The sequence below is a fragment of the Limulus polyphemus genome, unplaced genomic scaffold (assembly GCF_000517525.1).
Source record: "Limulus polyphemus unplaced genomic scaffold, Limulus_polyphemus-2.1.2 Scaffold2188, whole genome shotgun sequence".
Lineage (NCBI taxonomy): Eukaryota > Metazoa > Arthropoda > Merostomata > Xiphosura > Limulidae > Limulus > Limulus polyphemus.
The window spans coordinates 129,001-142,229 of NW_013667798.1; the positions used below are offsets into that span (position 1 = coordinate 129,001).

At 35.3% G+C, this 13,229-nt stretch overlaps 1 protein-coding gene across 1 annotated transcript in view; it reads left to right on the forward strand.

Moving 5' to 3' along the window:
• The first annotated feature begins 6,545 nt into the window (after positions 1-6,545).
• Positions 6,546-13,229, forward strand: part of LOC106466212 (ecotropic viral integration site 5 protein homolog) — a 23,529-nt gene continuing 16,845 nt past the window's right edge. Inside the window, exons 1-2 of the mRNA XM_022394169.1 lie at positions 6,546-6,881; positions 7,303-7,428. Coding sequence (XP_022249877.1) covers positions 6,546-6,881; positions 7,303-7,428 — 462 coding nt within the window. The remainder of the gene's footprint in view (positions 6,882-7,302; positions 7,429-13,229) is intronic.

Sequence of the window (13,229 nt, forward strand, 5' to 3'; positions counted from 1 at the left end):
TCATGGTGGAAACCGAGAGTAGGGATCGGAAGCAATGAAACTATAAACAGTGTCATGGAGTCATGGTGGAAACCGAGAGTAGGGATCGGAAGCAATGAAACTATAAACAGTGTCATGGAGTCATGGTGGAAACCGAGAGTAGGGATCAGAGGCAATAAAACTAGATATTATCAACATGGAGTCATGGTGGAACCCGAGAGTAGGGATCGGAAGCAATGAAACTATAAACGGTGTCATGGTGGAACCCGAGAGTAGGGATCAGAGGCAATAAAACTAGATATTATCGACATGGAGTTATGATTGAACCTGGGAGTAGGGATCAGAAGCACTAAAACTATAGATAGTGTGACCATGGAGTCATGATGGAACATGAGAGTATGGATCGGAAGCAATGAAACTATAAACGGTGTCATGGTGGAACCCGAGAGTAGGGATCAGAGGCAATAAAACTAGATATTATCAACATGGAGTCATGGTGGAAACTGATAGTAGGGATCTGAGGCAATGAAACTATATATATTATCAACATGGAGTCATGGTGAGACCTGAGAGTAGGTATAAGAAACAATACAACATGTTATCAACATGGGGCTAATTTCAACAGAAAATAATTACCGGAAATCTGTTTTTGCGAGGCTCATTTGCATAGTCTCTCATTTGACAAGAACGCAATGAAGCTTTTAGTAGAACAACAGAGATGATTCATAATCCTAATAATGAAAATGTCCTCAACCAAGTTGAAATGCAGGCAAAGTTTGACCGTATACTGAATGAACACCTGAGGAAAATCGAAAAAAAAGAGTAAATTACAGGTCATTACTTCAGTACCGGAATAAGAAAGTATATCTTTCAGACTGGTGAACATGGACAGAACACCAGCCGTTAGCCACACTGTAGCAATTAGGTATTGTAAATTATGGGTTGGCGAATCAATTTCCGAACATTTTACGGGATTTATTGTTGAGGTAACTACTGGTGAGGCTCTATACGACACTTTCTTGGACTACATACAGAATTTAAAAGTAAATGTTGATGATTACAGAGGAGAGAGCTATGAGAATGGAAGCAATGTGAAGGATAGAAGACAGAGTGTGCAGCAAAGAGTGCTAGACATTAACAACAAAGCATTGTTCACGCCTTGTGGCAGTTATAGCTCAAATCTGGTTGTACTTATTGGATGCTACTAAATCATCTCTGTTGACTATGTCGTGTTTTTTGTAGTGGTACATCATATTTGTTATTTTCAGTTCTTCTGTTCAATGTTGGTCCATATTCAAACAGCATGTTATTCAACTTACTGGGAGTGCCGGGTTGAAAGCGTTAAAGCGCTTCGATATCAACTCATTGATGCTCTTGAAGTACTGGTAGATAACTCAACTCGGAAGAGGTACAGTACGACTGCATCAGTGCACTTTTTTGTGAATCTTCTAGTATAATATGATGTTTTGTTTCAAATTAGTCATGCAAGCAAATTGCTTCAGGGCATCAATGTAGCAAAAGAAACCCTTAAAAATGAAATTTACGTAGTGTTTGCATCATATAACACTGGTCATCGATATAACATTTCCAGAACAGAGAAGTTGAAGGAAGAAAGGCAGATCCTGAACTCAATTACTGAAAAACACCACACCTACAATATACACTCCGACACTATACAAAGCGTAGCCTTATTCTTTAGATTTGCCCTTCCTTGTCCAGGGTTACTGATGAATGATGAAATTCCTCCAAACCGGTATAACTTTGCGACACGTGGTATATCAAATGATATATTGGGCTTCACACTTATTTATTTTTATGTGAATATTTTGGTTTAAAAGTCTCCTAAACTATACAACTTACAACAACTAGCTAGGCTACTCTGACACGGGGATTGTTTCTATGGTAAAACAAAGGTTGTGTATAGATATACAAATGTCCTATTTTGTGTAGTACTTATTTATATAAATGAATATTCAGTTATTCCATCCAATAAAAATAAGATGTGAAGAAAAAAAAACGTAAAGACCGCGTAGGTTCAAATAAGCATTTTTTTAATTTGAAAAACAAATCTTTCAAACTGATCTTTGTGTCTGCTGAATACAATAAAATGTTAACCATAAGCTCTTACCATGATGAAATGGTGTAAGTCAAAATTAACTGATATTAGGACATCAGTATTGTACTTGTATTCAGATGGTGAAGTGAGTGAGTATCTCCCCACGTTTTAGTAACTGGTGAATATTATCGAAATTTTAGAGTATTTTCTGTATAATTTAGTACAATCAATCACTCTTAATAATTTAATAGCTCGCCATTCATTCCTTTCAAAGTTTTGATATATTTGTGTTGCGTTTCTTATTTTAAAATATGTATAGCAAGCGTTCAGATATTTCTTATCTTATGCGTCGTTGAATCGATTGGTTTATTTGTTTGTTTGTTTTCAATTTCGCGCAAAGCTACACAAGGGCTATCTGCGCTAGTCGTCCCTAATTTAGCAGTGTAAGACTAGAGGGAAGGCAGCTAGTCATCACCACCCACCGCCAACTCTTGGGCTACTCTTTTACCAACGAATAGTGGGATTGACCGTCACATTATAACGCCTCTACAGCTGAAAGGGCGAGCATGTTTGGTGTGACGGGGATTCGAACCCGCGACCCTCAGATTGAGAGTCGAGCGCCCTAACCACCTGGCCATGCCGGGCCCGATCGGTTTTTAATTATGCACAAAGCTGCACAAGGGCTATCTGTGCTCTGCCAACCACGGGTATCGAAACCCGGTTTCTAGCGTTGTAAGTTCGCACACATACCGCTTTGCCACTGGGAGGGCTGAATCCATCGGAAGAGCAAAGATCTTACAGTTAGAATAAGTTGCGTTTTTGAAAATGTTTGTAGCCTTCAAATCCAGAAACATATTTGATGCTATAAGCAAAATATATACCGGGCTAACAAATAATTTCTGACCTTTAGGAACAATGAAGGTCATCATGATATCTATTGCGTGAATAGAAAACAAGTTTTGTCGCAGTAGCATGTAATATTTGTTACATTTCATGATTTATTCAACAGCTCCAATTACCTGTCAAGCTGATAAATTAACAGGAAAGCGGCACATCCTCCCACGTTTTTTTGTTGAATAGACAAAGTCTGTCGTGTGTGTGTGTGTGTGTGTGTGTGTGTGTGTGTGTGTGTGTCGGTTTGCAAAGGGTAAAATACACGCTGAAAAATCATTCAGGAAAAGCTACAGGAAAAACTGACACCAGATGGCTTATCAAACCTGTGACATCACATAATGTAACAAACCAGTAATACCAGATAAGTTATCACAACCTGTGACGTCACATAATGTAACAAACCAGTAATACCAGATAAGTTATCACAACCTGTGACGTCACATAATGTAACAAACTAGTACTTGATTGTTTGAAATTTAAAACAAAGCCACATAATGGGCTATCTGTGCTCTGCCCACCACGAGTATCGTATCGAAATCCAGTTTCTAGCGGTTAAATCCGCAGACATATCGTTTTGCCACTGGGAGGCATCAAACTAGTGACACCAGATAATTTATCAAACCAGTGCCAAAAACGTGTATTACGAAAACCGAAGAATTTACATTTATATGAAATTGAGCATACGAATTATCATCAACACATATTTTATCCGTGACGTCACAAATATGTTGTAAAAATGAGGAACGTACTATAGCCTGAACGTGAACAATACATACAAACATAACATTGACATAGTACAAGAATGAACAGGGTTTTATGATTTTTTTCCATTTGGAGTGCCACCTTTATGGGTTTCATGAAGATACATGTTAAATATTTCGCAAAATATAAAAGAAAAGGTTTGGCTATTACCATGTTTCGTTTTATATATCATTGTGGTTTCTGTTCACAATGTATGATATTTATCGTTTCGCGTATTATTTCAGATTAAACGAACCCGATTCCAGATCTTTGAGCTCTTTGTCATCATCATATTCCAGAAAGTCCTCCGGTGGAAGTCAGCTGTCATTGAACTCAGGAAACAGCCAACACAGTCCAACTGTGGACGATAATCAAGATGTCTGGATGATCTGGGATCAAGTAGTTAATGAATGGGATTATTTTATCAAAAAGAAAAATTCTTACGTGAAGGTAAAGCATGTTCTAAAAACCATTTTGTTTTTAGGGATTTCAGTCAATTAAAAAATAAATATCTATACTACTGGGGTTTACATAATTAGTTATTATACAGTAAAAACCTTTTCCAGGTACAAGGCTATAACATACATAATAAGCTATTCTTCAAAACGGTTCTACTTCGCGAATTCCTGTAAATATCACTATAAAGTAATATTGGACAACCAGAAACAAAGAAGTTGTTAAATTTAACACTACTATAGCTTCAGCCCCTCACTGGCTCAGTGACAAATATGAAGGCTTATAACGCAAAAACCGGTTGTGATGCCCATGGTGGGCACAGCACAGATAGTTTATTGTGTAGCTTTGTACTTAACAATAAAACAAACCATAACTTCACGGAATTTCAAAATAAGGGGTGCGAAGTATTTAGCCGTAGTTTCAAGCCAAGCGTGAAATAAATATTTCAAAAGACATTAGCGTCCCAAGTAGCATTAATAAGTCAAAGATATTGCAGAGAATTAAAGTCTTATGCGTTCTACAGGACAGTTTCACCTATAGAATACAGGGAGGCCCAAAATTATATTTCCTATTTTAAAATTTAATAATTAAAAAACTAAAGAAATACAACCATGCTATTTTCAACATCATGAAGCCCAACTCAAACAGTTTCTGTTAAAATGTTTTGTTTTTCACTGTAGTGAGTAGTGTTACCCCGTAAGATGACAAAAGTGCAACAAGAGGCTGAATGCGATGTATTGGTTGGAGTGAACCAATTTCGTAAGGCCTCCGCCAGACATCAATCTACCAGATTTCTTTCTTTGGGGTGGGGGTATGTTAAGGACATCGTGTATCACACACCTATAGCAAACATCACGAAGTAAAGACCAGGATAACGGATGCCATCGCTACTGTAACTGTGGATATGCTGCAGCGAACGTGGACTAAAATCTAATATCAGTTAAACGTGCTGAGAGCCACTAATTATGTACACGAAGAAGCTGATTGAGTTAGGCTACAAGATATTGAAAACTGCATGGTTATATTTCCTTAGTTATTTCATTATTAAATTATAAAATGGAAATATAATTTTGAGCCACCCTGTATAACGCACTATGTTGTGTACACTATATAATGGACTTTTTTTTTCTACTTTAGCCTCATCTTAAAATGGTTATCTAGCTCTAGTTAAAATGCTTAATTGTTTTTTTTTTTGTATGACAATGCCAAATGAAATATGAATAACTAAAAAAGTTAATCCTAATTAGGGCAAAGCACGTATATTCGTTTTAATGTTAAGATTTAAAAAAAAACATTTTACGGTTGCTGCTGGCTTATTTTACGTAGAAACTATCTATTGGTAAGACTTTGGGGGGGGGGGTATAAATGAATGTGAACTATAAAGCTTCAAGTAACTGACAGTACAAAGCATTAAGTAACTCAAGTTTTGATAAATGAGCTGTTCTTACTGTGTTCACAGAAAACAAGTACAAGTATATTTAATTAAAGTAAGAATATTTTAACTACACCTAGTTAAGATGTGTAATATTGTTTTGCATTAGTGTTTCTCTATTGTTAATTTTGTAGAACAAACGTTTGAACTTTTTGATTATTGGAAATATTTATTGTGTGCGTCTCAAAAGCTCTAGAAAATAACGAAAATCTATTGTCTAATTTTTTTTAGTATCCAGTTCCACAGTTGAAGTTCTTAAAATGTCAAGTTGACATTCAAACCATGCGAAATAATGGCGAGCCTTAGTGAAGAAAAGCTGAATTTAGGCTTCAAAAAGCATTGTACTTACGAGCTACTCGTGTTTTAAGTTTTTTTTGTTTTTTTTTTGTAAATAAAACTTAACTCTGCACCTTATCATTATGTTTCATTAAATCTTCAACCGTTGGCCAGAATTACTTGCCCTCTTAAGATAAAAAACAGTGTGGAAGGCGGATCTTTAAAGGATTAGGCCGGGCGTGGCCCTGTTAACGTATCATGCTACGAATCAAACGGTGCGGAGTCCGAGATTTGAACGTCACTAAACACATTCTGCACTTTCAGCTGTGGTCGTGTTATAAAAGTAACTATCAATCCTATTATTCGGTTCAAAAAGCCGTACAAGTGGCAGTGAGTAGTTCAAAATTAGGGACAACTATACTAAATATTAGACGCCTCTCTTCTAGCCAGTTAGTCAAAGTTCAAGTTGAAAATCCCAATTCATTTAGAGAATTCTATGCTATAATTATGAATGGACTGTATTTACTCAATTGATAATTATAGCATAGAATACACTCAATTGATAATTATAGCATAGAATACACTCAAGTAAATATAGTCAATTGATAATTATAGCATAGAATACACTCAAGTAAATATAGTCGACTATATTTACTTGAGTGTATTCTATGCTATAATTATCAATTGACTACATTACTGTGTATTTTCTCAATGAAAATTGACCTCCGAATACCACTTTTTCTACAGGACTTAATTAGGAAAGGTATTCCACATAATTTCCGTGGTACCGTCTGGCAACGTTTATGTAACGCACAAACTTGTCCGACTAAGGATAAGTACGCCGAATACGTCAAGAGTTCCTCACCGTGCGAGAAAGTTATTAAGCGAGACATAGCCAGAACGTACCCAGAACACGAATTCTTTCAAGAAAAGGATGGACCGGGTCAACAGAGTCTTTTTAACGTTATGAAAGCTTATTCTCTTCACGACAGAGAAGTGGGTTATTGTCAGGGGACTGCCTTTATTGTTGGGTTGCTATTGTTGCAGGTAAGTGTACGGCAATAAGAAAACAGTATTATTTTCCTTGCTGAAAACAACTACTAGAATGCCAAAGGTTACTGAACAAAATGTGAATATGTAAATCCGAATATTCTGTTATAAATAGAAAATATTTAAAGTTTGAACTGCCTGATGATGATGATAAAACCTTGTCGAAACGTTGTACATTTGCTGTTATGTTAAACTTATATTAACGTTTTTCTTCATTACCCATTCAAGCCGTCTCCAGCCATTATTAGAGCACAATTATCTTTATTCGTTTAAAATACACGCATATAGCCATAACAATTTAAACTTAGTTAACTCTCAGAAACAGTAAATGAAGTTAATGTATTACAACTGAAGAAACAATGACTGTAACAAATATACTTGTTTAATGAAGTTGGATAATTGTGGGTATTATACTTAGATGCCAGAAGAAGAAGCTTTTACTGTCATGGTGAGATTAATGGAAGACTATAGACTACGAGAAATGTACAAGCCTACAATGGCTGAACTCGGCCTCTGTATGTACCAGCTAGAGAATATAGTACAGGTAGGAATATTTTATGTATGGGATGGTGTAATTTATACCCTGTCAAGTAGACAGAAAAAAAATTAGTGTTTAAAGTTCTACTTACCACGAGTAGACTATACAGATATTTGAAGAATAGCTAATATTAATACTTCTACAGACAAGCAGTTCGGAAGGTTTTTATTTTGATATTATTATTTTTTAAATCACCAGTCTTGAAGATTAAAGATAAAGTTACATTAGAAACAGAAGGCGTACTGAATTCCCTCTGGTGATGACCTTTAAGTTAAGTGGTGTCCTCTGACACTGACACCAATGTCAGAGGACACCATTTATTTATTTTTATTCAAACATGCCTATGAATTATTATCTAGAAATATGACTAGAATAAGTATCACCTGACAACTTTATCCCCTTCTGCCATGTCACTGCTGCTTGTAACTAGTCCCCCCCCCCCAATTTGGTTTATAACCAATAAAAAATATTGTTTTATAGAACAGTTTTTATGCAGCATAAACTGGTCTTTTTTATACCAATTCACAAATCCAGATTTTTTTGGATATAATTGAGTTTAATTTTTTCCTCCTTCTGATCATATAATAATTCATTGAAAAGTCCAAGGCACACAGCTATGCCTAAGCACCATTCTTTGTTATGGTCGTCCATCTTTTGTTCTGCTCAACGTGAGGTCAAACTGAACTAGTTTGGTCAGACTGAGAAGAGGAAAAACAACTGACCATACAATGTGATTTACGGGGTTTTCACAACGCCACAGACCCAACGGTTTAAAGTTTACAAAGCTAAGAACTTTAGTACAATTTACATAAATATCACACTTCATCTAGTGTTATAAACATAGGATCTTTCTGTGTTATAATACAAAATAAATGTGTTGGCTTAGACATAATAAATATTAACCAAATTAACGACCACACCAAGATAAGTGATCTTGTTTTATTATGTTATCATAAATCATTGGATATAGCACAAAAAACTCACCGGGCATATATGGATCTTTTATCTATAAATTCGAGAGGTATAGATCTAGAAAAATATTAACTCTGCGCGGTTTTCTTTTTTATCCCTGTGTCTGTGGAAAACAATGAAATATCCAAAGTTTGAATACATTGAATCAATTGTTGTCAGTCTTTTATATAAAAGTTTCAGGAGTCTTTGTTTCTGAAAAGTCTTGTATAATTTGAACAAGTGGATGAAGTCTTATATTAATTAACAAAAAATTCTGTAATGAGTTTTCGATCTATTATGATTTATAAAATAAGAATAGGCGATCATTTTACAGTTTTAGTATTATGTTCAAACAATGTGATGTAAATGAAATTGCAAAATTAATAGGAATTGGAAGCTTGTACAAGACTGAAGTATAAATGGGTCGTTATTTGCTGCCAATAACCTATCGTAAAATACAAATCTTACAAAGATACCAATATTAATGAAATTACCGATATCAAATTTATGTTTTATTTCAAATTTTCTGAAGAGATAGATGGATTAATTGACCAGAGGAAAACCCAGATCATTCGCTCTATATTTAGGGGGTACATATACTTGCTCCATACTTTTAAGAAGGATCCCCTTTATAGGGGTCTACTTATTTTATAACCCCCGTCTCTGGAATGTTTGGGTTTTATGTACCCCACTATATAGTACGGAGTACAGTTTTTAAGCTCCTGTATCTACAAATTTATATTTTTTTGGATAATAGTACATTTACTTTAAAGTTTAACATATTGTATTTATTGATATTTACTAATGGTATTTCTAACACTGCAAATGTTATAATCAATAACATTAAAATAATAAAAATTATTTATGACATCTACTTAAAGTACAAAAGAGAATTTTGAAATTACACTAGCATCAATAAGGTTATCCTTTACAATACCTGCACTACAATGATTGCGTTGAGAAACAAATGTGTCTTAGGATACAGTTTTCAAATTTTAAATAATATTGTATATGCATTATGAATTCAGATGTATCTAGGGTTACTGCTATGTTCAGGCAATGGTGAAACTTCTTAAATTAAAGGTGATTATTCGCCACCCTCTTTGAACATCCGAGTTTGATCCATAAAAAGCACCCCTTGAAACGCGTATGTGGACCCCTTTTCCATCCGAGTTAATGGCTCAGGATGAAAACTGATATTCAATGTTCCTGTATGTTTTCAACAATGCATTGTATCTTAATGACACATTTAATCTATGCATCCCTTTTCCGTCGTATTATCTTTACTAACATTAACTTCTACATTTTTCACTTCCATTACAATGAAAGGTGTCCCATTTTAGTTACATATGTGCATTCTGATAAAACACGTCCCTCAAAAATTCACTCACTGTTTGACTTCCAGAATACTTGGGGGGGGGGGGTGAGTAACGCCATTTTCCTTTAGCCACCCATAACCAACAGGTGAAGGGAAATCAGGTTGAGCACTGCGCGATGATAACCACCTGTAGCCCTGACAGAATGTTCTCAGAACAGTAACGTTTCGCATCTTTCGTACCTGCTAAAGTTCGCACTTGGTTGAGGCTACGGTGTTTTTTCTCAATGGCGCTGAAACTATTTAACAAAACTGTATAATGGAAGTTATCTATTCGGTTGTTATTATTACGTTGAAATGTATTACTAAAACCAGCAGCTACCCAGCATCACTGTTCTTAAAACCAAGGGATGCTGCTGCACCCAAGTTCCTGTGCCATTTTATTATTATTATTTCTCTCCGGCATCATACAGCAAACTAATCAATTTTTAGTTGTGTCTAGATAAGTCGGGTAAACTCTCCGATTCAATGAACGTTTCAGTGCTTCTCTCTCTCTCTCTCTCTCTCCTCATAACAGACTTTTCAACCAAGCGACAAAATGCAAAGATAAAGTCGTACTTATAAACGCACATCACTGAAGAAATATTTGCATATTTGAGGCTCTGAAGATCTTCCGTGATACCTTTTGATTCGACACAGCGGTAACCATCCCTGTCTGTACGTACAAGTACTCAGAGTTAATCAATCAATAGAAGAACGACATCAGTATCGGGAGTTTTAATCACAAAAAACACCATCGAACGCCTTGTAAAAACTTTGTCTCTTTAAACGATATGAATCTTCCTTAAAAAATACATCCCTATCAACGACATCCTTCGCAGAAACTGACCTTTGTAATCAACTCATCCGAAACAGAAATGATCCAGAAGTGTTGTAATGCATCCTGATCTCTTACGAATGTAGCACCTTCACGTAGATTTGAGTTTAAAGAAATTCAGCGCAGGGCAATTTATTTTCTCTACTTGAGAAGACTTCGATCATCAAACCACCTGATAACGTCGAGCACTTTAAAAACGCTGCTTGATGACTAGACATTTCTTCCATCTTCAAAAAACTTAAGTTATTGTACATACCAAGCACACTTGCCACAGTGTCTTCTAGTATTCATTGTTGCAATATTTCGATACTTATATATATAGTTGTTAATGAGGAGGTCGTATCCCTTCTGGCATGTGTTAGGCACCTATATGAGGTATATAGAATGCAAGATTAAAGTGACAACCGAAGTCTGTGATAACCCAGGCCTGCGAATTTAAACTTAATAAAAGTTGTTTTGGTTTTAATAACGGATTTCCCCATAATTAAGTTACGCAGACTTCGAAAATAATTCATTTTTTTCTATCGCATAAGGTTTTTTTACAAATCGGGAAGAGAAAAAGAAAACTCTTACTTAGATCAAATCATTATTTAGTTTACCACAATGAACATTTTATATTATTATGTTTGGGTTATAGAACGACCATTAAGACTCTCACGTCGCGATTGGTCTAGAGAAATATATAGCCAGTGGTTGTCAATATTTTAAGCATAAAAAATGTGACTCGATTTCAATGAAAATTATTCACTTGTATAAAATTACATATGACGTTTTGTGAAAAATCTGTACGTGATGGAGAAAAGATATTTTCAGATTCAGCGTACAGGAATTATTGAAGAACATGTAAAAATTTGAAGACAATAAAACCATCGCAGGCCTGTGTAATCAGAATACATGTTATATAGTAGATCAAATATGGAATGTGTCGCACTGCTGATATCATTGCATAACATTTATAAATAAATATATTGTTACGCCACCGTTCGTTAGTTAATTTTCCGTAAATTCTTTCCGACTAAACTTTAGCGACACAAGTCCTTTCTTAAATAAAACTAGTTTATTCTTTCCGAATACAACTTTACGATACACTTAATTTCAACAGTCGCTCTATAACAAACGCTATAACTCACGTCTCCAACAATATTCTGTCCGCATACATTAAATTACTCATTACATTGTTCCGTCAGGTTGTGACCGTCTTGTATATACCAGACTACCCCCAATCTAGTAGTCTCCCGACAATTCATGAAGGTTCGAGAAGGATGTGGCGTGATACTAGTCACGTGACCTCGCTGACGCATATATATATATATATGTAGCTCACTGCTTTACATCACTCATATTTCTAATATCTGACATCAGCTTTTAAACACATCAACATCGCAGAATTGTCTTTTAAGTATTTAAAAACGAAGAAAGATTAGAAAACGTATTATTAAAACTATTATTTTAGTTATATGAGAAAGCAATAATTTAATGGAAAAGACTGAGTTTTGACCTTGACTTCTGACTGAGTACATACTGACCTTTAAGTATCAAAATATTAGTTACGTTGGTTTAAATGTACTTCTGTAATATCAAAATAATAATTAAAAAATACATGAAGCATAATATTTGATGTGAAAAAAACAAGACAGTTACATCATGTCTAAACATAGAACAATCTAATGGATCTGCACCCTCCTCTGACAGCAGATCAGGCAGGATATTGATCTAATGGATAGTAGCTAAAAGTGGTATAAACCTTTTTGTAGTATCTAGTAATTAAGTTTATAGGTCATTTTAGAATTTGGCCTCTCTCCCAGTAGCACCAGTGCAGTATTAACGGAGCGACAAAGGTAAAGTTGTCCTCTTGAATGTAGTTATTCATTACTATATTGCATTCGTAGGATCAGTCAAAACTCAAAATTGTTAGAATTACCCACAGTTTGTTTTATATGTAGTGTCTCTTATACAAGTCTTCTATAAAACTAGTATGGTGCGTGTCAAGCTAGCGTCTGCAATTCTGAATTGTGCTAAATATTGCTGAGATTCGGGTCAGTATATTTGTTTTCTTTGTAGAACTCTAAGGGTCTCTGTGTTTGTCTTGATGTCATAATCCATAAGCAGGTCATCCCAAAGTATTTAAAGTCTGTGACCTTCAATGAAGTCCTCTGAAATTATTGTTTCTGTTATGACGTTTCATGAATAATCTGGGAATGGTGAAAGGGGAATATCTTTTACCTTTCAGGAATCTGGATAGTGAGAAGTATATCCATAATGTAGAATATCTGTCTCTTCCCTCCCTCAAAACATCACTTTGTCATCAAAATGGGCTTTATGGGTGTCTAGATAGGAAAACATGACCAAAAACAAAGGTGTTTCCTGCATACAATCCAGTTGAAATACTAGAAGAACTACCTCCGATATGTTGTCATTTTAAAGAGAGGTGTGCATCTCAGTGAAACTTTTAGTCCAGGCGAGAAGGCCCCGTGTCTAATGTACAGTGAAACTTTTAGTCTATGTGAGAAGGTACCGTGTCTAATGTACAGTGAAACTTTTAGTCCAGGCGAGAAGGTACCGTGTCTAATGTACAGTGAAACTTTTAGTCCAGGCGAGAAGGTACCGTGTCTAATGTACAGTGAAACTTTTAGTCCAGGCGAGAAGGTACCGTGTCTAATGTAC